The 22,726-nt window shown below is 38.6% G+C and overlaps 1 protein-coding gene across 1 annotated transcript; it reads right to left on the reverse strand.

Annotated features, from left to right (window-relative positions):
• Positions 1-4,349: 4,349 nt before the first annotated feature.
• On the reverse strand, positions 4,350-22,221 carry LOC147857745 (uncharacterized). Its single transcript, XM_087327554.1, has 10 exons — positions 22,157-22,221; positions 19,865-20,589; positions 9,503-9,563; positions 9,039-9,385; positions 8,704-8,909; positions 8,506-8,613; positions 7,936-8,122; positions 7,251-7,257; positions 7,086-7,160; positions 4,350-6,549 (listed from the first exon to the last, which is right to left on the reverse strand). Exons 2-10 carry the CDS (start codon positions 20,574-20,576, stop codon positions 4,350-4,352), a joined length of 3,903 nt encoding a protein of 1,300 aa, XP_087183680.1. The 5' UTR covers positions 20,577-20,589; positions 22,157-22,221.
• Positions 22,222-22,726: the final 505 nt, after the last annotated feature.

The following is a 22,726-nucleotide window of genomic DNA, read 5'->3' on the forward strand; positions in this document are numbered from 1 at the left end:
AACTAGAATTGATTACATGAGGGACACTTGGACAGAGACATAACACTAGAAAGATGTGTGGATTTATTGTTATTTGAAAACTTCAAGCCATTGAATGTGGCTTCTATTTTTTTAATAAGTGATGATCAACTTTTTAGTCACTTTTATTGGATTTTTTTGAAATTATAGTGTTGTTTATCCTCATCAAAATAGTTCTAAATTTTTTGCCAAAGTTGGTACACCATAGCTTGCTTTCACCCATAAGATATTATTTTATAGAGTTGGAGATTATCTTTATTCAATTTCTAAAACTTTAATGTTTAAACATGATGGTGCAATGATAAAGTTGGTGCTTTGCCTCTTAAGGTTGTAATTCATGTCTCAAATTAATTGCATTTGTTCTTAAAAGACTTCATAAGTTTAGTTGCTAAGGTGTTACATAACAATCGGCAACGGTTCGGTTTGAGAGGGTCCAAACCGTTTAAATTTTCTGAAACCTGAACCAAACTAAATCGAATCACGAAACCGTTAAACCGAACCGTTAAACATTTTTCAAACTGTTAAACCATTAAACCGTGGTTTCGTGGTTCGGTTTCAGTTTTCAACATAGGTCAAATTTTAAATATTAAAATATTAAAATATTAAAATTATAATATTTCATTATTTGAAAATTTGAAAATTGATAATATTTCATTATTTTTAAATTTTTAAAATTTTAAGATGTTCCTAAAATGTGAGAATAAGGTCTAAAAATAAAACGATTGTTTAAAAACAATTTTTTAAAATTTAAAAATAAAAATAAAAAACAAAAAACCGTTAAACCGTTTAAACCGCGGTTTTTGACAGTTGAAATTGAACCGAAACTGAACCAAACCGTTTTAAAAAACCTAAACCTGAATCGAACCGAATCGAACCGAACCGTTGAAACTGTTAAGCCGTGGTTTCGCGGTTCAGTTCGGTTCAAACTGAACCGTTGCCGATTGTTAGTGCTACATTGAACAAAAATTCAAAATTTTAATTTGCAAGATGTTGCTTTCATAAATTTAGCTTTGCGATCAATCCTACAATCTAAAGAATGATAACATTTCTCTATAAAAGGCAATGCTAACGAACACGACAGAAGCTATTGTAAAAACTTCCACTAGGCCAACCTACATAAGGTGGTCAGGAAGGCTCTTGAAAATTCTATTACTTCTTATTTCCAAGCAAGTCAATAATAACATTGAAGATTATAATTTTGGCATCTCAAGTTTTTGGTCATGGCAATCGTATTATCTATTGACATGAAGTATATAAAAATTGATACCTATTACGTGGCTTGGTTTCTTCACGAGAGATGGTGAAACGGTCACCATGTAAGGCAGGATGGCGAATGGTGATTTTTTGCAAATGCGTCTGCATTCTTCAAATGAAGTGGAAGGGAACTTCACGTGCATGGACAAGAAATGGCATGTCGACCTTGAACTAGAGAGCTGGGAGGAAGATTCTAAGGAAAGGATTTATGATAATCGCCCGCTACTCGATTAGGACCCTCTGGAATATCATTGAAACATCCCTAATCAGAAGAAAAGGTAGTTCTTCAAAAGTTGGCAGCGAAAACCCCAATTAAAAATAGGTGGACATCACACAACGTACCTGACTTTTTCTTGCAAAGGTTTTTGGAAAAACTATGGATTACCGATCTCCCCCAAAAAACAAAGTCATTTTTCTGGCTGCTCAGCCATCGTGCCCTTCGAATAGGGGAATCGAGCAACAAACGTGGATTGGACCCAACTTGCCGCTTGTGTGGTTAATCGATTGAATCATCTCAACATTGCTTGTGGTCTTGCGTACACGCACAAGAAATCTGGAAGCTAAGTTTACGGATACTAGCTCGCACTGGAGGTTATGGAGAGGTCTCATGGGCAGCGGCCCAATGGCTCACGACGGACCAAGAATCATGGTTTCCCCAATTCAACAAATCGGGCCCCTTCATGCAACTACAATGAGGAACTATTAAGACAACTGATTCTCCATCCTAGTCACAAACAAAGTCAACAAAGTTGAGGTCATTGTGAACCATACTTGCAGTTCTAACCACATGGCAAATATGGAAGCACTACTATCGCAAGATCTTCCAAGGGAAGCCCATCCCACCAACAAAGGTAGTCATGGAACTTTGGGATCACCTCATCGCCTTCCTTCGTGGGTCATATGAAGATAATCAAGGTGAAATGTACTCAATATCCAAGGCATGAGCAACCTTCATTTTGAAATGCTGCGATTGCAAGGTCGCTATACATATTGGTGCTATCTCCCACCGAAATGGCTCTTCCCACTGAGGACCCCCCCCCCCCCCCCCCCCAATGAGACATCCCCCCACTATCCCTAGACCGTAGAAGTATCCCTTTAAGTTTTACGTTTTTAGAGTTAATCGAAGCCACAAAGATCTATATGAGGCCTGACCCTTGTGCATATATGATATCTCTTGTATTTCTTCCTACCTAATCGGTAGCATATTTTTTTGGGAAATTAAAATAAAAAATAAAATTGATACCCATTATTTTGAAATGAAGAATGGTTTTAAACCACACATCACTTCAATACGACATCAAATCCAAGTGCTTTTAGAGTGAATGGATATATGACATCAATAAGTGCATGTAGAACGAGTGATCTATTGAGGTGTGAGAATGTGAGAATTCCATCATTAAATGACCCATTGAAGACATGTTGGAAAACCATCATTGCTCCTAGTAGTGACAAAATTTAATAATCATCGAAGTTGGAGATAAAAAAAAATTACAATTACTTTCAGTGATTGCATATTTATCTTGTGTTTATCTAGTAGGAATACACCTTATAACCAGTGTTGGGCAAAGTTTTTAGCCCCTACCGAAAATTTTCCTGCTTCTCATGAACCTAACCGGAATTTTAAAATTTTAGCCGGCCACATTCCTACTAGCGACAATGTCAACTAGAACATGTTGAATTTATTTTTTTTGGCCGCATACCAAATCAAAAATAAAAAATCTAGCACAAATACCAAATCAAATCAATCCCAATTTTGGATCCCAAAAACTAAAGATATATATTTACCGAAAAAAAATCTAACTTTATAAACATAATTCACTTTTCAAACCTTTGTAAATTAGCATTAACAAAATATTCAATCAAATTAGATCTAATATATAGAAAGTTCCAAAACAAAATCGATCAAATTTACAAAGTTTCAATCTATATCTTCTATGAAGTCCTTGATGTCATCATCATGCTCATGAGAAGTTCCTGTAAAAATATGACGATATGCCTTGCTTTCTCGCCACAACAAAATGTTGGCACTAAAGTCATGTTCTTGTAGTTCAGGTTCTTTAATAGAGATTTGAATCAATGCATCAACCACATTGGTTTTTAGCCTATTTCTATACTTATTTTTTATTAGAGTTAGGGGACTAAAGCCTCTCTCACATGTAGTTGTAGAAGAACATTGAATTAACCCTATCAATGAAAGCTTTAGAAGTTCGGGTAGCTTTTCTTTCCACACATCATTACAATTTATCATATCCCAAACATCTAAGAAATCTCTTCCAAGCCATTCTGTGGTACCTTGCCTTTTGAAAATTGCATATTCATCATACAATTTATCATTATTAATTATGGGAGAAAACACTTTCCCATCTATCATTTTTTGAATGCCATAAAAATTTCCAAGTGTTTTCAACTCATTAAGGCCCATAGTTTTTCGTGCTAAAATGCTTGTAGATCTGGTAGAAATGTTCATTGGTGATAACATTCTTAATGCGGAAAGAGTTACCGGATCTTGAAGCCTCTTTTTTATTGTCTCTATTAATGCCTTAGAAAATAAAGTTTGGAATCGTATGGCTTCAATTAAGTCCTCACCAGGGCCTGAATTTGACGGGTTAGTCTTAAAGTTTTTTGACGGGCATTTTTTAAAGATGTATGTCATATGACGTAAGAGTGCAAAAATTAACATGTCATTTGACATACAAATTTCTTATAATGAAAAGCTCTATATGATGCTTCATTATTATACATTTTATTACTATAGAAGGTACACAAATAGACACAACTACCTCGCAAAGATAATGAAATACAGAAAATAAATATCGTGTTAATGTTTTTTTTTTACCAAAAAAGTGTTAATGTTTTTTAAGCCAAAGTACAAACTATATATGTATCCATAATCATAATTCATTCTTGCAAAGTGGATACAATAAGCTTCAAACAAATAATCATACAAATCGAATACTTAATCATCATATATTTCTTAAAGCCCAAAAAACACAAAAAAATGTTTATCATACTGGGACTCCTCATACTTATTACTAAGCATTGTTCAATGATACTATCCTTCTCTCTTTCTCTTCAAACTAAAGGTTAAATATATCCCTCCAACAAATGTTTGATGTCTCTTGAGCATTCAAGGATATAAACATCAAAGCATCTAAAGTTTCCAAAGATAAACCATTTCTAATATCATTTTTTATGATATTTTGACGTGAAAAGCCTCGTTCACATGCAGCTGTACTAATAGGAATAGTCATACATAGTTGCCACAATTGCATAATACCCGGAAATAATTGCCACCAAGATTGTGCTTTGCAACAAATATCCCATGCATCATGCATTCCTCTTCCTTTAGCAATTCTCACAAGCATACCAACAAAATCTTCTCGTTCATTGAAGCATCTTTTCATGTCAACAATTTGCCTATCAATGTTAAACTTCCCAATAAGTTTGTGCATCCATTCCTTTGTCTTTTTCTCTCTTTCATTTTCCTCAATGGGATATGAAGATGGATTAAACAACTTGATAGCATTGAAAAATGTAACATCCGGGAAACGATTGTTTAAGGCATCAATAACATGTTGGACAAAAGTTTTTCCAATTCTAATGCATTCATCCAAACTACCATTTTCCGCATTACCATTAAACATATTCAAGTTAGAATCATTATCTTCATTCTCACTATCAAGACCACTCATTATTCTTGATCGATTTGCTACCTCCTTTGGGTTTGGAATTAGTATAAACTTCAATGGATGTGAATGAGTAACACTATCACATCGAATATATATGAGTATGCCATCTTTCACATTCGATAAAAAGCTTGCAAGAAACATAGACCCGGTGCCAAATGTTTCACACGATAAATATCTTCTTCGAAGTTTCTCATGGATCAAATCCAAGTGAACACCAAGCATAGTTACATCCATTAATTCCCTTTGGAATTGCTCATTTAATTTATTTAATTCCACAAGAATATCTGCCAATAGGTGCAACATAAATTGCACTTGGAATATAGTAGCATACTCATACCATTTTTTCTCATGTTTTTCCCATTGTTCTAAAATTGCGGGCATAAGTGTAACTAGTCTCTCCATTACTTGGCCTCGAGATAACCATCTTATGGAGTGAATTTTAAGCACCTTCAAATCACCCTTACCATGTCGTTTCATTATCTCTTTTAGCTCCTTGTGTCTATTAGTTGACTTTCCCAACCAAGAGTATACTTTATTTGCAAACACATCAAGGAAGCTAAACACATGGGCATGAGACATTATATATGCATCTTTTATGGCAAGTGCTTCACGATGTGCAATGCAATGTACTCCCAAAATATTAGGCATCATGGATTGAAACTTAGAAATTGCACCATTGTTCTTCCCTATCATAGATGATGCCCCATCACTTGCAAAAGCCACAAGTTTTTTTAAATCTAAATTGCTCTCCAAAATGAATTCATTGATAGACTTGTAGATACCTTCAGCTTTCACATTTTCCACCGGAAGAAGTCGCGCAAATTTACAATGTGGCTCCCCTTTGCCACCTTCACTTAAGTACAATACATAGATAATGAGGTGTTTTTCCAATGTACGATCAGTGCTTTCATCAATCAAGATGGAGAAAAATGGACTTCCACGAATTTCATCATACAAGAGTTTCCTTGTGTGGTTCTTAATGGCCATTAAGAATTCTCTTGCAGATTTAGCATTAGCATAAGCACCATATTCTTTTGAGGCAGGGGCGTTTGGAGTACTAAGTTCTCTTTGTAACATACATTGTTTTACATATTTCTCTAATGGAATATCATTGCAAGCATGAAAATGAACCAACTTCATGCATAAAAGTATCCTCTCATATTCTAAATGCATGATTTCTGAAATTTTGTCATCCATTGGGCCTTTCACATTTGCATTTTCCTTTTGTCTTTTTGCATTATACATGGCACTTGCTATCACATGATCGGATGACTTTGCATGTTCATTCAATGAAGACATTTGCATGCTTTGAGATCCACCATCCGCAAATACATTGTTCTTTCTTGCATCTTCACACCACATGCATTTGATTATATCATCACCTAATAGGGACTTTGTCACATATGCCCATGGGTGAAGCAAAGTCCATTGGTTTCTCCACTTTCTTTTTTGTTTGTTATAAGAAGATCTCGACTCATTTGTGTTTGTAACCACCTCGTGCTCATTATTTGGAGCATCATTAACATGTGTTGCCTTGCAAAACATAGTCTTAATAGAATGTTGTTGTGCTTGGTTCTTTGTTTTCCCCCTGAAATTATTTAAATAATAGACATCTAAAAATGTACTAAAAGTATTTCATTTCACTATAATAGAGACATTGAAGTTATTGTTTAGGTATTAAGGTAATACAAAAACAATATTGTATAATAACTTGTTAAATGAACATAATATGATAGATATTCATGGTAACTTACATTTTTAAAATGTAGTTAAAAAATGTTGAAGGTTGAAGGTTGTTTTTGTTCTATTCCCACTGCACAAAAAGGCTACATAGAATCAATAATTTTTAATTGGAACAATAGCTTGCTACCTAATAGTAAGTACTCACCTTTTCCTATACTAATAAGTTATTATTAACCCTAATTTTTTAATAAAGCATAGTAAAACGTAATAAGTATGTATAAAACAATAGGTTAGTAAAACATTTAGTTTAAAAAAACTTAAAATCAAACCTTATTGAAATGAAATACTTTTAGTTTATTTTTAGAGGTATTAAGGTAATACAAAAACAATATAATAACTTGCTAAATGAACATAATATGATAGATGATCATGGTAACTTACATTTTTAAACTGTAGTTAAAAAATGTTGAAGGTTGAAGGATGTCTTTCTTTGTTCTATTCCTGCTGCACAAAAGGCTACATAAAATCAATCATTTTTAAGTTGAAAAATAACTTGTTACCTAACAGTAAGTAGTAAGTAGACTGTAGTAAGTACTCAGTGCTCACCTTTTTCCTATACTAAAAAGTTATTACTAACCCTAATTTTTTAATAAAGCACAGTAATAAGTATTAAGTATTAAGTAATAAGTAATAAGTATGTATAAAAAAGTAGGTTAGTAAAACATTTACTTTAAGAAAACTTAAAATCAAACCTAGAGTGACTAGTCTACAGTGTACACTCTAGTATTTTTTAGAGTATTTAATAAAGCACCAAGGTTATTGTTTAAAATTTAAATTGATTTGGGGATTCATCATTACAATTTATATGATATTATTTTAAGCGTGTTATAAATAAATAAATATATATATATATATATATATATATTAGAATTTAGTATATTACACACTTCATACTATATAGTCAAATTGAATCTTGATACTACATAGATGATAGTATGATAGTACATATATTTAAATTTTATATGACAATATGTGGTATATATATATAATATATATGAATAATGACATAGAAAATAAAATTTTAGCATGTCATTTGACATGTATAATTTTAAGGGGCCTTTCACATGAAAAGGAAAATTTTATACTTTATATGTCACTTGACGGACATTTTTAGTAGGTGTATGTTTTTGACGGGCAAAATGGCCTTTGACGGGCATGACACCCGTCAAATTCCTGCCCTGGTCCTCACCATCAATACATCTATCCATGAGGATGCTTTTATACATATTACCTTTAATAGCATCCCTTAAAACTGAAAGCATTCCTTTTTCTCTACCATATTCTGGAATAATTAGATAGTTAAAGCTATCATTCTCAAAACCATTGAGATCCATCATAACATGATGTAGAAATTGTTCTTCTATCTCCCCAATGGCTATCATAGCCAAACCTCCAATGCATGTCACATCCACATATTCCTTTTGGAATTCCATACTTAACGTATACATGATCTTAAGTACATCTGCAAGGAAGTGAAGCATATACACTACTTTGAAGTTTCTTAAACTTAAGAATACATTGTATGCATCACTTTGCGATTGCAAAGTCTTCATCAAGGGTATGTGATGTATTCTAATGCATCTTGCATCTTAGTTAATTCACCTTGGCGCATTGAGCTCCTCGAGAAATGTGTAGCCACCCGATTCACAAGGGCATCTAACTGTTTGCATGTTTCTTTGACTTTAATGTTCTTTGAAGCCTCTTGCACACACAAGTTTGTTTGATGTGCACAACAATGTAATGAAGTCATAAATGGGTTATATGACTTCAATCTTGTAGCAACACCTGTAGACATACCTACCATAATAGATGCTCCATCACTTCCAAATCCCATCATTTTTTTAACATCTAAGTTCCACTTTTTTAACAATGTTAAAATGCTTTTTGTTATTGTGTTTGATGTACCATCCTGTACTTCAATTAACCCCAAATAAGAGGTTCGTACTTGCCTTCCTTCCACAAATGTAGCGTAAAGGATCAAGTTCTCGGTTACGCTTACATCGGTAGCTTCATCTACCATAAGCCCAAACCAAGGACTTTTCCTCAACCTATCATATATCTCAACTTCCAAAGTCTTGGTAATGTGCAATATAAAGCTTGCACAAGCCTTATTATCGTTATAAATTCGTGAAAGGACTTCCACACCACATTCTCTTAACAATTGTAAGACACTTTCCAATTTTCTAAATGCCAAATCCTCTTTAACTATAAAATATGCACATTTAAACAATTTTTCAATTGCTACATCCACACTAGCTTTTTTCTTTGATGCACATTTTTCAAGACCACTCTTGTCTTATTCTTGTAACAAAATGGCATCTCGATGGGCCACACTTCTTGCATGTTCTTCTAATGCAGAAGTCTTAAAGTTTTTGGCACCTGTTTTACCAAATGAAGATTTACAATGAGGATCACTCCTACAATAACTACACCATAGAAGACCAGTTTCCAAATCCTCTTGAAGCCACTTAAATTTAGTAAGCCAATCTTCTTGAAATTTTAGTTTGGCCTTAATAATTCTATTCATATCATGAAGTAACTCTTCAGAGTGTTGATGGTCCTTTATAGGCTCTTTTAGAGACACATCTTCATTGGAAGATGGCAAGTTTTTCCTAAAACCAGGCATTGTAAAGAGGCTGATTTGCTTTCCTTTGCCTTTCGTATTTTCATTATGGGACATACTGTAACAATAATGTAGAGAGCGTTGGAATAACATAATCTATGGATTCCATTTACAAGAAGGGGAAACATACATACACAATCCATGTTTTCCAAAGAGAAAAAACAAATTAAGATACCTGGGATATTTGAAGATTACGAGGCAAAAAAGGATCAAGTTTCCACTATAGATTTTCCAATCTATCAAAAAATAAAGAAGAAAGAGGATGGCTCACATTAGCTTAAATACACATGAAAATCCAAGTATGTAAATGTGAAATACATTGAGGGAACAAATATATTGCAAACAATATTGAAGGAAAAGATCAAGAGAAAAAAGGTAGTGTATATATTAAAACAAGAGGACAATACAAATGCAAGGTAATAATGCTCGTCGAGTTTTCATGAACCCCTAAATAATTGAGTTTGAACTCATAAAATGTAATCAAACATAAAATTGATTGAATATAATATGTTTACCAAGAAACAAATGATAAAAAATAACACTTTTTGGAGTTAAGAGATGTGTGCAAGTCGGGAAAGGAATCTTGGAGTTAAATTTACAAATATGAAATGTTTCACCATTTAAATGATCTATAAAAGATAAATAAGGGTGTTAAACAACTAGATGTAATTACCCACATGCTAAGAGTCTTATTGTGCGCCTTTATAACGTTCAATCTCAACAATAATGATGTCCCTTAGATGAGTGTCTTGCAAAACTGTTTCATGTATAGTAAGTCGATTGTCAGTAGCTCTACAACATAGGGGTCACTTCCCAATGAGATATAGCATTGGAGAGGGTTGTGGAGTACAACTTTAAAGAATTTCATGGGAAGTAAAAATGTTAAAAAGATAGAACAACAAATATGTGAGTGCACATGGATGCAAGAAATACAAAAATGGTTTGGAAAATGGTATGCACCACATGCGAGAGCTTGAGAGAGATGTGGAGTTTCATCCTTCACACATTCATTGGTGAAACTCTTGAATGCCAAGAGCCACTAAGGAACTCTGCACATGCTAGGTGCAAATGTGGCACCTTGGTTCCATAAACCATACTTCATATTATTAAAAGAAACTTTTCATATCAGTCTTAGAGAAGATTTTGTCAAGTGTCATCAACATATATATTTGTTCCATTGAATTTCCATTACATTTAGAGTAGGTTAAATGTATGACCCTATAAAACGTTTTGGCAAGCCTTTTTGTGAATAACCCAATTTGGGAGTACATAGAAATTTCCTATGGTATTCAACATTAGTGAAGCTTCAAGACTTGCTAGGAGTATAAGGAACCTGGTCATTGACCTTTTAGGCGCAATGAAATGAACATTTTGTCATGAACAATTGATCAATCAAACACTCTTGATATTGTCATTAAAAATAAATGTCCTCGCTACAAATTTTTGTGCCATGCAAATTTGTACATGTGTGATAACATGTATAATTCGACAGTTGTTTTCAACCGCAATGGATTACCACAAACTAGGAACTAAAGAAAAATGCACAAAACAATGTACCTTTAGCAATACTATTGAATTTCAATGTGTTTCTTTTCGTCTTAAGAAAACCACATTCTCATTTTTTTGCCATATAGAAAAACAAAGAAATAGAGAACATTATCAAAGAAACAAAAAAACAGAGAAAACAGATAAAAATAAGAGAGAAAATAGAGAGAATTCATAAACAGAGAAAGAAAAAACAGAATTACTTCAAAGTGGTAGAGTGGTGAACAACAAATGTCGTGCAATCAATCAGAAGCGATAGGGAGCAACGAATAGAGAGCGAGCACAGACGAGCAATGGGCAACGAGCGAGCAGGGAGGAGCAATGGGCAGCAAGCGAGCAGGGAGGAGCAATCGACAACGAGTGAGTAGGGATGAGCAATCGGCAACGAGCGAGCGGGGAGGAGCAATCGACAATGAGCAAGTAGGGAGGAACAATCAACACCGAGGGAGTAGGGAGGAGCAATGGGCAATGAGGGAGTAGGGAGGAGCAATCAACAACGAGTGAGCAGGGAGGAGCAATCGACAACGAGCGAGCAAAGAGGAGCAATCAGCAACAAGTGAGCAAGGAGGAACAATGGGCAACGAGCGAGTAGGGAGGACCAATTAGCAACGAGCAAGCAAGGAGGAGCAATAAGCAACGAGTGAGCAAGGAACAAGGAAGGAGTAACAAAAATGGAACAATGCGATGTGAAGAAGAAAGAATGGAGCAACGCTACGCGAAGAATGCAATAGACAGGGAGCAACGAGCAACACGAAGAGGGGAAAACAGGGAAAGCAATGATTCGTAAACAATAAGAAAGGAGGAAGAACAACGAAAAAGAGGGGGAAAAGAAAAATTTACATACATACATAAAAAGTTTTTCTAATCTATTATGAGCCGGCTAAATTCCGTGAGCTCCTCCGTCCGTCCGTGAGGCCATTGTATTGGCTCTTTAGAGTGGCTACAACTTCACTCCATATCCCTTGCAATACCATTGCTTGATTGGAAAAGACCCATCTACCTTGTTGTTTCAAGAGAATCCAAAGAGTTATTGGGCTCACCAATTCCAACACAACTTAAGCTTTGACCTTAATAGAAGTTGAGTGGATATTGTCGATAGTGGAAAACAAGATCTCTTGTGCCTTTATCACCAACGTCATCCCTTCCTCTTGTGTAATTTCTAGGCACATATGTTTCTTCAATGGATCCTTGATTTACCAAAACTCTTGCATGTAAACCTTGATTTTGGTGTCCTTTTAACCACTAGCTATATCTTCACCCATGCATCATAAAAACTCTCAAGCCCGATTTGATACATAGTGAGAAAGGACAAACATGTAATTCTCATTATTTATTAGTAGGTATATAAGTTAACATGTAACAAGGTTTTTTTAGTGTGCCCATCAAATAGTTGTGTGTTTTCTCTATCTATGATGCTTCTTTCTCTGTTGTCGATTTTTCTTTGCATGCACAAACAACATCTTGGTCGCTTCTCCCTCACCTTCCAACAATGGTATTAGAGTGGTGGGCTTAGTGAAAGACTTTGATGGGAACCAGTGTCGTAAAGATTTTCGCCAACGGTGTGAAAATTGAATGGAATTTACAAAATTGGGTGTGGTTCTTCACACACAATATAAAACAATAATAGTGGAGATACTATTTTATACTAGTTTAATATCTTGGTACAAAAAGGTGGAGGTCCTCAAGAGCTTCCGAATGTACTTTACTACATTTGAAACGGACAACTAAATGTCAAGTTATGTGAATGTGAAGTTTGAGAAGAAGAAAAGAAAAACAAAATTGTGAGATAACCCACATAGATAGGACAACATCCGTATTCAAGATTATATAAGTAGAGCCATATCTTTTTATATTTAATCTATGTGCTAGGAGCATAAAAAGGTTGGGTTGTATAACTTGGATGAATGGATACGGCCAAGTTATTCAAATAGTGTTTTGGACGGAGTCGGAGCCTGAACTAGACGGATGGCGACGGAATCGGAATTGGACGGAGCCGCGAGAAGACGGACAAGATCAGATCGAGATCAGATCGAACCAGTTGGGACAGACGGATCGGTCGGTTGATCGCAGTGCATGGTGTTTTGAAGATTTTCGATGTAAATACAAGACCAAAAGCCTAGTAGTATTTTGTGTTTTAAAAGGGATGTGAGCAAGGCTTCAACCTTGCACCTCCAAGATAGGAGGCAATGAACTTACCACTAAGCCAAGTCATATCTTTAGAAATGTTCTTACTATCATTATACTTTCACATGTAAATTTCTCATACATGAGAGCTTGAATGAGTGACATGGTTATCATGTAACACATGTAATACATGAGCGCCAAATGGCAAACATGCATCTCATGCATGTCTTGCACCCTCACAAGCATCATATGCATGGGAGCATCTATAAAAGAGTGGATGGAGAGGAAAAACGGGCTATGTATTAATCAAGAAATTAAGAGTAAGAAAATTCGTTATCCCATTTTTGTGATGTATTAATCTTGTCTCTCAAATCTAAAGTCAATCGTTCTATTTTATCTCAATATCTCTCTTTCTTCAAATCAATCTCTCTTTCAATTTATCTTAAATACTTTCTCGCTAAAGCTAGTGAAAACTTCAAATCCTTCCGGTCCAGAACCTTGGTGGTTCCACCTCACAATCCGCACATAGTGACAGATCTTCACGACACAGGCCAAAATGTATGTTCATCAAAGTGGTAGGAATCGTTTGCTTTTCCCCCTCTCTGTGTATGTTGTTGCAAGAACTTGCCACGAGAGATAATCTCCACTACATTTTTGTTGTTGCAAGAACTTGTTTTTTTCTCTTTTTGAACTACATTTTCAACACTCAAGAGGTATTTTCCCTCTCTCAACATACAAACAAAAAATAATATTTACTTGTTTCTGGTTTTCAAAAGAGAGGACTGTTTGCCCATTTATGTGCAATAGACTATAACATAGAAATTGCATCTTAAATGCGTGCTCACTTGATGTGATATTGTGAAATGGAAGTTGCATTGTCGCGAAGTTTCGCGTTCGCGTGTAGGAAGAGGCGGGACCATGGGGGTCTTGGACCAAGGAGAGAGTGAGAGAGAGAGAGTTGTAGATACACAGAAAGAAAATAAGAGCCAGAAACAGGAATCCGATTACTATAATCAGTAGCTTACAACTCGAACAATTACAACCGGCAAACCGGTAATGGACCTGACACGAGGTCCTACTCACGCACACAGACGACAGCCACTCGACTCGAAGAAACAAAAAGGGGGGGGGGGGGAGAGAGAGAGCCTCTGTTGGAAGCACATGGGCTGTCCACGAAGCAGAGGCAACGAACTCCTGACACCCACAGAGAACGACGGTTGGAGGAGAGAGAGCTCGACCCTCGGTTCTGCAGCAACACTTCATCCTCGTCAACGCGCAATCCCCTTTCTTCCTTCTCTCCCTCCTTAAGTAGTTCGCCAAGGGGAGACCGTCCTTCCCTAGTCAAATCTCTTTATTCCCTGTCCCTTTCGACAGAGATACGCACAAAATCCCCTAATAAATGTGTACTACCTAGTATTTACATCAGCCGACCTAATTATGAATTATGCACAAAATATCAATTCTCGCGTCCACCCACGTAAGAGCCGGTTCATGCACCTTTTTGTCTGATTCCGCCGAATGGCCGGTTTTCTTCACGACATCCACCCCCACCAAACCGTGCATCCACTGGCATGCGCCAGAGATGGGTAGATACTGAGGAAAACCGGCTTCACTTGTCGCTCTCTGATTCTTTGCCGGGCCCGAACCGATCATCGTCGTCGCTCTCGCTCGTTGGCTCCGGCTCGTCTTCGAACCGCTTCTGGAACGCTTTGATCCGCTTCCCGACCACTGGTACCGCTAACTGTGTCCCATCGAGTACCGCGAGGTGGTACGTGTTGTTGTCGTTCGCGCTCGTCACCGTGTAGGGCCCGAACCATCTCCTCGCAAACTTTCGCACCGCCTTGTGCTGATTGTCGAGGCTGTTGTCGTATACTAAGACCCAGTCGCCTTCCTCGACCTTCTTTGGTCGCAATCGGTGCGTCCGGTTGAACCGGGTCTTGTTCCGCTCCCTTGCCGCTCGCAACTTTTCCTTCGCCCGTTTCATGTCCTCCAGCCTCCGCTCGAGTTGCCGAATCCGCGCCGCCAACAACTCCTCCCGGCTCATCTCGTCCTTCCAATCTACCGCCGCCCACAAAGAAACCGTCCGTTCCACCGTCATGATCGGCTTCTGTCCATACATCAGCTCTACCGGCATAAACCCTGTCACCGAACTGTGCATAGTTTGGTCCGCCCATAGTGCGTAAGGAAGGAGCCACGGCCAATTCCCGATCTGCCCTTCGCATGCACACACCAACGCCTTTACGATCGGCCCGTGCCCACGTTCTACCTTCTCGTTCGCCTCCGGATTGTACGCCGTAGTGAGGGAGAGTTAGACCCCTAGGTGGTTTTAGGGTTTAGGGTTTAGGGTTTCAGCTTCCTGCGCATCCAGCTCTCCCCAGTCCGCCACGATCCTCCCGATGCACCCGTACCGACACACTACCTCTTCGATCAGGAACCGGCATACCGCCACGGTTGTCTTGTTCTGCACTGCATGGCCTTCCACCTGGTTCGTTAAGTCTTCTCGCGCAAGCACCAAGTATCGCATCTGCCCTACTCCCATCAGCATCGTCACCAAGTCCACCATCCACTTGAAATGGACCTTAGGCGGGTAGGTCGGGTGTAGCTCGTCCCGATGTCGGACTACGGAGTGCATCTGACATCTTTCGCAAGTCGTTACGAACCGATGCACGTCCTGGTACAGCCCCGGCCACCAGTATTAGAGATTAAGTACTAAAGTAAGCATAAAATAAGGATATATCAATGATAGATCTAGAAAGAATAGAGAGAAAAGAGAGAAAGAAGGGTGCCGATCCACCCGACCACCCCCGAGCGAAGGGATCGAGACGGACTCGAGCCTCGATCGGCGTCCCATACCACCGCCTTGGCGTCGAGTCGTACCTGGACGATAGCGCGCTTGCTACAAGAGTCGTTCCACTCACGGACAGAGTCTCGACGTAGTCAATGCATGCCCAAATGAGGGTAGCTAGGCCTCTTATTTATAGTAATTCTCAAGGCCCCCAGCCATGTTCACACTTGGCCTCATGGGTTGTCTCAATCCCGAGGATTAAAAGTAATCCTCCCCTTCTTTAGACTCTTTGTTTAACCCTCACACTTATCCACGTGTATAGAATACTACGACAATTCTCACCACGGGATATTATATGGTCATGCCCGTAACATACTCCCCCTCTTTAAAACATTGCACTCTTGCAATGGAAAGTTAGGGAAGTTAGTTCTTAGAGTCGTTTCGCGTTCCCATGTGGCATCCTTGATTGATTTATCCATCCATTTTATTTTAAATTCTCGGATTTCCCTAGCACGTAATTTTTTTGTTTTAACATCGAGAATTCTTTCTGGTACATGTGGTTTAGAAGATAAATCTTCAGAAGTAACCAGAGTTTCAGTTGTAACTGTATTGTCGCCAGAACCTAGAAGTTCTTTTAGACGACTTACATGAAAGACTGGATGGATTCCAACACCATCGGGAAGAGCGAGACAATAGGCTGATGACCCAATGCGTTTGAGGACTGTAAAAGGTCCACAAAACCGTGGGGCTAACTTAGCGCACTTACCCGTAGACAATGTCTTAGAATTGTGAGGTACACGTAAAAATACCTTCTGTCCAGGGCTGAATACACGAGGTTGCCTGTGATGATCGGCATAAAAACGCGCTCTATCTTGAGCTGTTTTTATATTATCCCGTGCAATATGCAACATATCTTGCATATCCCGAAGAAAGTTTTGCGTACTTCGCAACTCATCATGATGTATATTAACATCAATCGGGGCTCGTGGCTGAAATCCATACATCAACATAAAAGGACTATATCCCGTCGACGTATGCTTGGAGCTGTTATAAGCAAACTCCAAAATTGGGAGGTAACGTTCCCATTTTGTTGGTTTTGCACCAACGTATGCTCGAAGCATGTCCTCAATAATTTGATTTACTCGTTCTGTCTGTCCATCGGATTGAGGATGATCCGTGGAGCTCATGCTCAACGTAGTTTCTAACTTCTTAAAGACTTGCGTCCAGAAGTCACTAGTAAACTTCGGATCTCGGTCACTCACGATATCCATCGGTAACCCGTAAAAACGAAATAACTCATCAACGAATTGGTAAGCCAATTCAGGAGCTGTTACCGTGGTTTTAGTAGCAATAAATTTGGCCATTTTAGTTAGTCTGTCAACCACAACCCATATGGCATCATGACCTTTTTGGGTGCGAGGAAGGCTAACAATAAAATCCATGGATATACTTTCCCACTTATTATTGGGAATGTCCAAGGGATGTAAAAGTCCTGCGGCTTTAAGTCGCTCGGCTTTGTTAACCTGACATTGGTGACATTTAGTCACATAGCTATGTATGTCAGGACGCATCTTAGGCCAATAAAATTGAGTGGAGATGAGAACGAGTGTACGATGTATTCCAGGGTGCCCTGCTGAGGGTGCATCATGGCATTCAAAAAGAATTCTCTTTTTGACCTCAGGTAAATCTGGAACACAAACCTTCCCATTACGGTAGAGCAGACCGTTAGCAATGTGGAAGTATTCCTTCGAGGGTGTGGTGGTGTCTGTTCCAGACTCGACTCTTGCCCAGTATTTTGCAAAATAATTGTCATCAGGATACTTTCCTCGAAGGTGATCATAAAGATCTGATGTTATTTCAGTGAAGCTAAGCATGTTAACTTCACGGATGCGACTTAGTGCATCAGCGACAGTATTCATGGAACCTATACGATATATCGTATGGAAAAATCAAAGTCCTGGATGAGATCAGCCCATCGTGCCTTACGACCTTTCAGGTCTTGTTGGTCACAAAAATATTTCAAGGACTCGTGGTCCGTAGTTACCACAAAGCGATTTCCATAAAGATAATGGCGCCATGTTTTGAGCGCATGTATAACCGCAAATAATTCCTTTTCTTGAACGGTATACCGACATTGAGCAGAATCAAGTTTCTTACTCTCGAATGCTATTGGTTTACCATCTTGATACAAGACAGCACCTATAGCATAATCGCTTGCGTCGGTTTCAACCTCAAAAGGTTTTGAAGGATCAGGTAAAAGAAGTGAAGGAGCCTTGCATACCAAGTCCTTGAGTTCCTTAAAGGCGAGGTCTAGTGTAGCATTCCACACAATAGGTTTTGTAGACTTACGCGTTTGACCTTTTAGAAGATCAGTGAACGGCGTCGTCAATTGTGAGTAATTACGAAGAGATTTTCGCAAAAATCCGACAAAACCAAGGAATGATCGAACTTCTCGAATATTCCGAAGAGTGGGCCAAAGCTTGATTTTCTCGATGCGAGAAGGATCAATTTCAACTCCTCGTTCGGTTATGAGATGTCCAAGATAAGTAATTGATTTCTTGAAGAACTCACATTTTGAGATCTTCGCGTAAAATTGTTTGTCACGCAATATTTGTAAAACAAAGCGGACATGTCTAGCATGTTCTTGTAATGTACGGCTATAAACTAAAATATCATCCAAGAAGATAACGACAAATTTTCCAAGTTGTTCTCGGAAAATGTCATTCATTTCCTGTTGAAATGTAGCCGGAGCATTGGTCAAACCAAAAGGCATAACCAAAAACTCATAATAGCCGTAGCGCGTACGAAATGCTGTTTTAGGAACATCGTCCTCACTTATTCGTATTTGATGGTAGCCAGTACGGAGATCAAGTTTCGTAAAATACCGAGCTCCCTGGAGACGGTCAATTAGATCGTCAGCCCGGGGCAATGGGTACGAATTCTTGATCGTCACTTTATTCAAGCGTCGGTAATTAATACACATACGCCATGTGCCCTCTTTCTTTTTAACCAAGAGAACTGGTGCACCCCATGGAGATTTACTATAACGTATATAACCCATTCGTAAATAGTCCTTAAGTTGCTTAGCTACCTCATCCTCTTCAGATCGACTTAGGCGATACGGAGGTATACTAATGGGTGCAATGCCAGGTACAATATCTATACGATGGTCTATATTACGTTTAGGAGGTAAACCATCGGGTAGTTCACTCGGAAAAACATCACGAAAATCGTTTACGATTTCATCAAGTTGTTTTTGTTCAAAATATGTTAATTGACCCGAGACATTATCGATATTGTAAACGTGAATGTCCGGATCAAGTACACAATAAAATAACGTAGAACAAGACAACTCGGATATTGATGGACACGAGGAAACAATCGAGAGGGATTGTTTTGTTACACATTGAATAAAATGCGTACAATCGTTGAGTACAAAAGAAATGGAATGGCGAACCCAATCAATAAATAAAGAAGAGCTTTTATTATAAAACCAGGGATAACCCAGTATTACATCGGTGGTACTAAGATTCATTACATGGAAGTCTACTTCCTCTATATAGGTATCAATAGAAATTCCTAAAGAATGAATCGCCCCGTTGATGTGTTGTACTCTTCCATCAGCCAAGTGCACCGTGTAGGTGTGATCACTTACGGTGGGTTGGATTCCCCATATCTGTACCAAACGATCATTCACAAAATTGTGTGAGCTTCCCGAATCAAATAAAAATTGTACGGGAGATCCATTGATATACCCGTTTGCACGTAGTAAATCATTGGGACCCAATACATAATGAGGGAAAGAACATTGACAATTACTCAAATGATGTGTATAGACCTGAAGGACATTAGGAATTTGACCTTTATGGTCTGTAGCTTTAGGTTTGGCGTCGTGCTCTTTTCGTTGGAGCTTACGACATTGCTCTTTTGTATGACCCTTCTTTTTGCAGAATATGCAGAAAGGATGTTGTCGCTTATAATCGCGATCCATGAATTCGTTGGGTGTCTTGCGTTTCCCAACGAATTGCGACTGCTTAGTCCCGGGTGCTTCGTTGGGTTTGTTATGGTCCTTCTTCGAAGTGCGTTGATAGCGAAGAACTATCTCAACGGCCTCTTCGAAGGATTTTGGATCCTTATCGTGCACTATCCAGTGATAGTCCGAATTGGGGATGCCATTGACAAAACAAGCTATTAACCAATTGTCCCCTTCTAGACCCGATTTTTGGATTTGGGTTCTAGCATGGTGGACATAGTCTTCTAGCGAGGAAAACTTCCTGCTAGAGAGGTTCATTAAAGCTTGTGCTGCCTCGGTTCGAGAGGGAGGTTGTAGAAATTGACCCTTGAAAACTGTGACAAAGTCTGTCCAGGTCTCGGGCAATCTCCCCAAAGTTCGGAGCCCACGCCACCAAGCGGCGGCCTTACCCCCTAGTTCTCGGCCGACATATGCAATCTTCGTACTATCTGGCGTGGGATAGAGCTCAAAATGAGACTCCCATCGGCCCAGCCACGTGCAGATTGCTTCTTCGGTTCTTTCCTTTTTATCTCCCGTAAATGGCTTTACGACAAATGATGGTTCACCCTGACGCTCATCAGGTCTATTAATCTCATTTTGGAGACTAATGACTCGTGCCTCGAGAGCACTTTGAGATTGCCGAAATTCGGTCAACTGCTGCGCGGTTGAACTAAGGAAATGTTGTACTTGTAAAATATACGCCTCAATGGACATTGTCCCAGGAGGATTTCCTTGAGTTCTTTCCGCTTGAGCGGAGGGCATCGGGTCGTTATTCTGAGCCATTGAATGATTATTTCTGGGAAAGAAATAAGATAAGGTCAGACAAATAGTCATAACATCTTGTCGTGGTGTAAACATATCATGGGCAAACATTAATCAATATCATGATCTCACGTCAATACCCCTCTAGACGTATGAGATGAGGTTCAAGATCAGGTTACTATGGTAACACAGAGGTGTTTTAAAAACCATGGGGGTGACAAATGAATGCCTTTCCCTGATCTCTATATCGATTTTTTTCATGGCGGCTCCCCGAGGCTCAACCATGTATGTTCGCGTCATGAATAGTTTATACACGAAAAAAATGTTAACAATAACTATGTTTCTGTGCCCACATATGTGGTTTCGGCTCTTTAAGTCCTATTACGAGGACCCCGAAGTGCACTTAGACCTAAAGTCTAAACATGTATTATAGGCATATGTATCAACGATGTTGTATGGTGTTGGTCATATTTGAACTCGAGACCTCGAGGACAAATACATTAAACACTTGAGCCAACCAAGTAGATTGCGCGTCTTGAATGTTTAATGTTTGAGGCGTATTCGAGATATGCGAGGCATTTGCCCCTATATGTTTTTTTTAAAAGAAACATATAGGTCAAGTGGCCTTATTTCTCCCTCATTTATTACCCACTATGGTTGTACGCTACCTACCCTCAAGCCTCGTAAGTACAATGGCATATGCCAAAGTGTAACCTAATGGTCAAACCGAATGAGCCCTTGTGTCTTCGTAGGCTCATGTGGCCCATCACATGGTCACGTCATTACGAATGGCGCTCGTAAGAACGAGCTCATGGTGGCATCGTATCCATGTAACGAGGGGAGATGTTGGATACGTGTGTCATTAGAGCGACCCTACTTGATGTGGATCAAGCCCGACGTATTCAACATCATTTTGGCTATACGAGGTTCGTTACGTAACGAAAGATCAAAGTGACCAACGGGAATTTCAACAATAAAAATTGTTGATAAAAGGGATGGTGACAACGCCATTCTCACAAAAATGTGAGGACGGCCACCAAAATCCTCTCCCCAATTAGGAAAACATTTGATATGAATCACGTAATCTAAAATATACACATATGTCAATATATCACATATATACGATCAGAGACGTATATAAGTGACCACATATGCGTATACTAAATGAATCGTTTTTTTTTTATATAGCCAACAATGATGTATTCGGGATACGTAATCGAGGCATATACCTCTACGCACACGAAACATCCGAAAATAAGGTTAAGCGTAATTCGCAATTGAGGTATTGACCTCTTACGCATAGTAAATCCAACGCATATCATTTCGAACGAAGCGAGGTATTGACCTCGTACGCGAACGTAACATATGTTCGTGAACGTAATACGCAATTGAGGTAGTAACCTCGTACGCATACGACACTCATCACATATGATTTATATGTCAAACGAGGTATTGACCTCGTGGACATATGTAAACGTTTAAGATAACCAATTAAATACCACGTCAACATCATTGAATATATGAAAAAAAAACTACATATTAAGTATACACATGTATAGAAGGGAGAAGAAAAATTAGATAAAAAATTAAGGAAAATTTACCGAAGTTCTTTCGCTAATCCTTGTCTGCATGAAGGCGACCGCACAACGATCAATCGCCATCCCACGCGAAGACAAAAAGAAAACCAAAAGAAACGTTAGTACATAGGCTCTGATACCAAATATTAGAGATTAGGTACTAAAGTAAGCATAAAATAAGGATATATCAATGATAGATCTAGAAAGAATAGAGAGAAAAGAGAGAAAGAAGGGTGCCGATCCACCCGACCACCCCCGAGCGAAGGGATCGAGACGGACTCGAGCCTCGATCGGCGTCCCATATCACCGCCTTGGCGTCGAGTCGTACCTGGACGATAGCGCGCTTGCTACAAGAGTCGTTCCACTCACGGACAGAGTCTCGACGTAGTCAATGCATGCCCAAATGAGGGTAGCTAGGCCTCTTATTTATAGTTCTCAAGGCCCCCAGCCATGTTCACACTTGGCCTCATGGGTTGTCTCAATCCCGAGGATTAAAAGTAATCCTCCCCTTCTTTAGACTCTTTGTTTAACCCTCACACTTATCCACGTGTATAGAATACTACGACAATTCTCACCACGGGATATTATATGGTC

Source organism: Azolla caroliniana, unplaced genomic scaffold (assembly GCF_043228905.1).
Source record: "Azolla caroliniana isolate FFs.n. ecotype wild unplaced genomic scaffold, voAzoCaro1.0.p SCAF_11, whole genome shotgun sequence".
Lineage (NCBI taxonomy): Eukaryota > Viridiplantae > Streptophyta > Polypodiopsida > Salviniales > Salviniaceae > Azolla > Azolla caroliniana.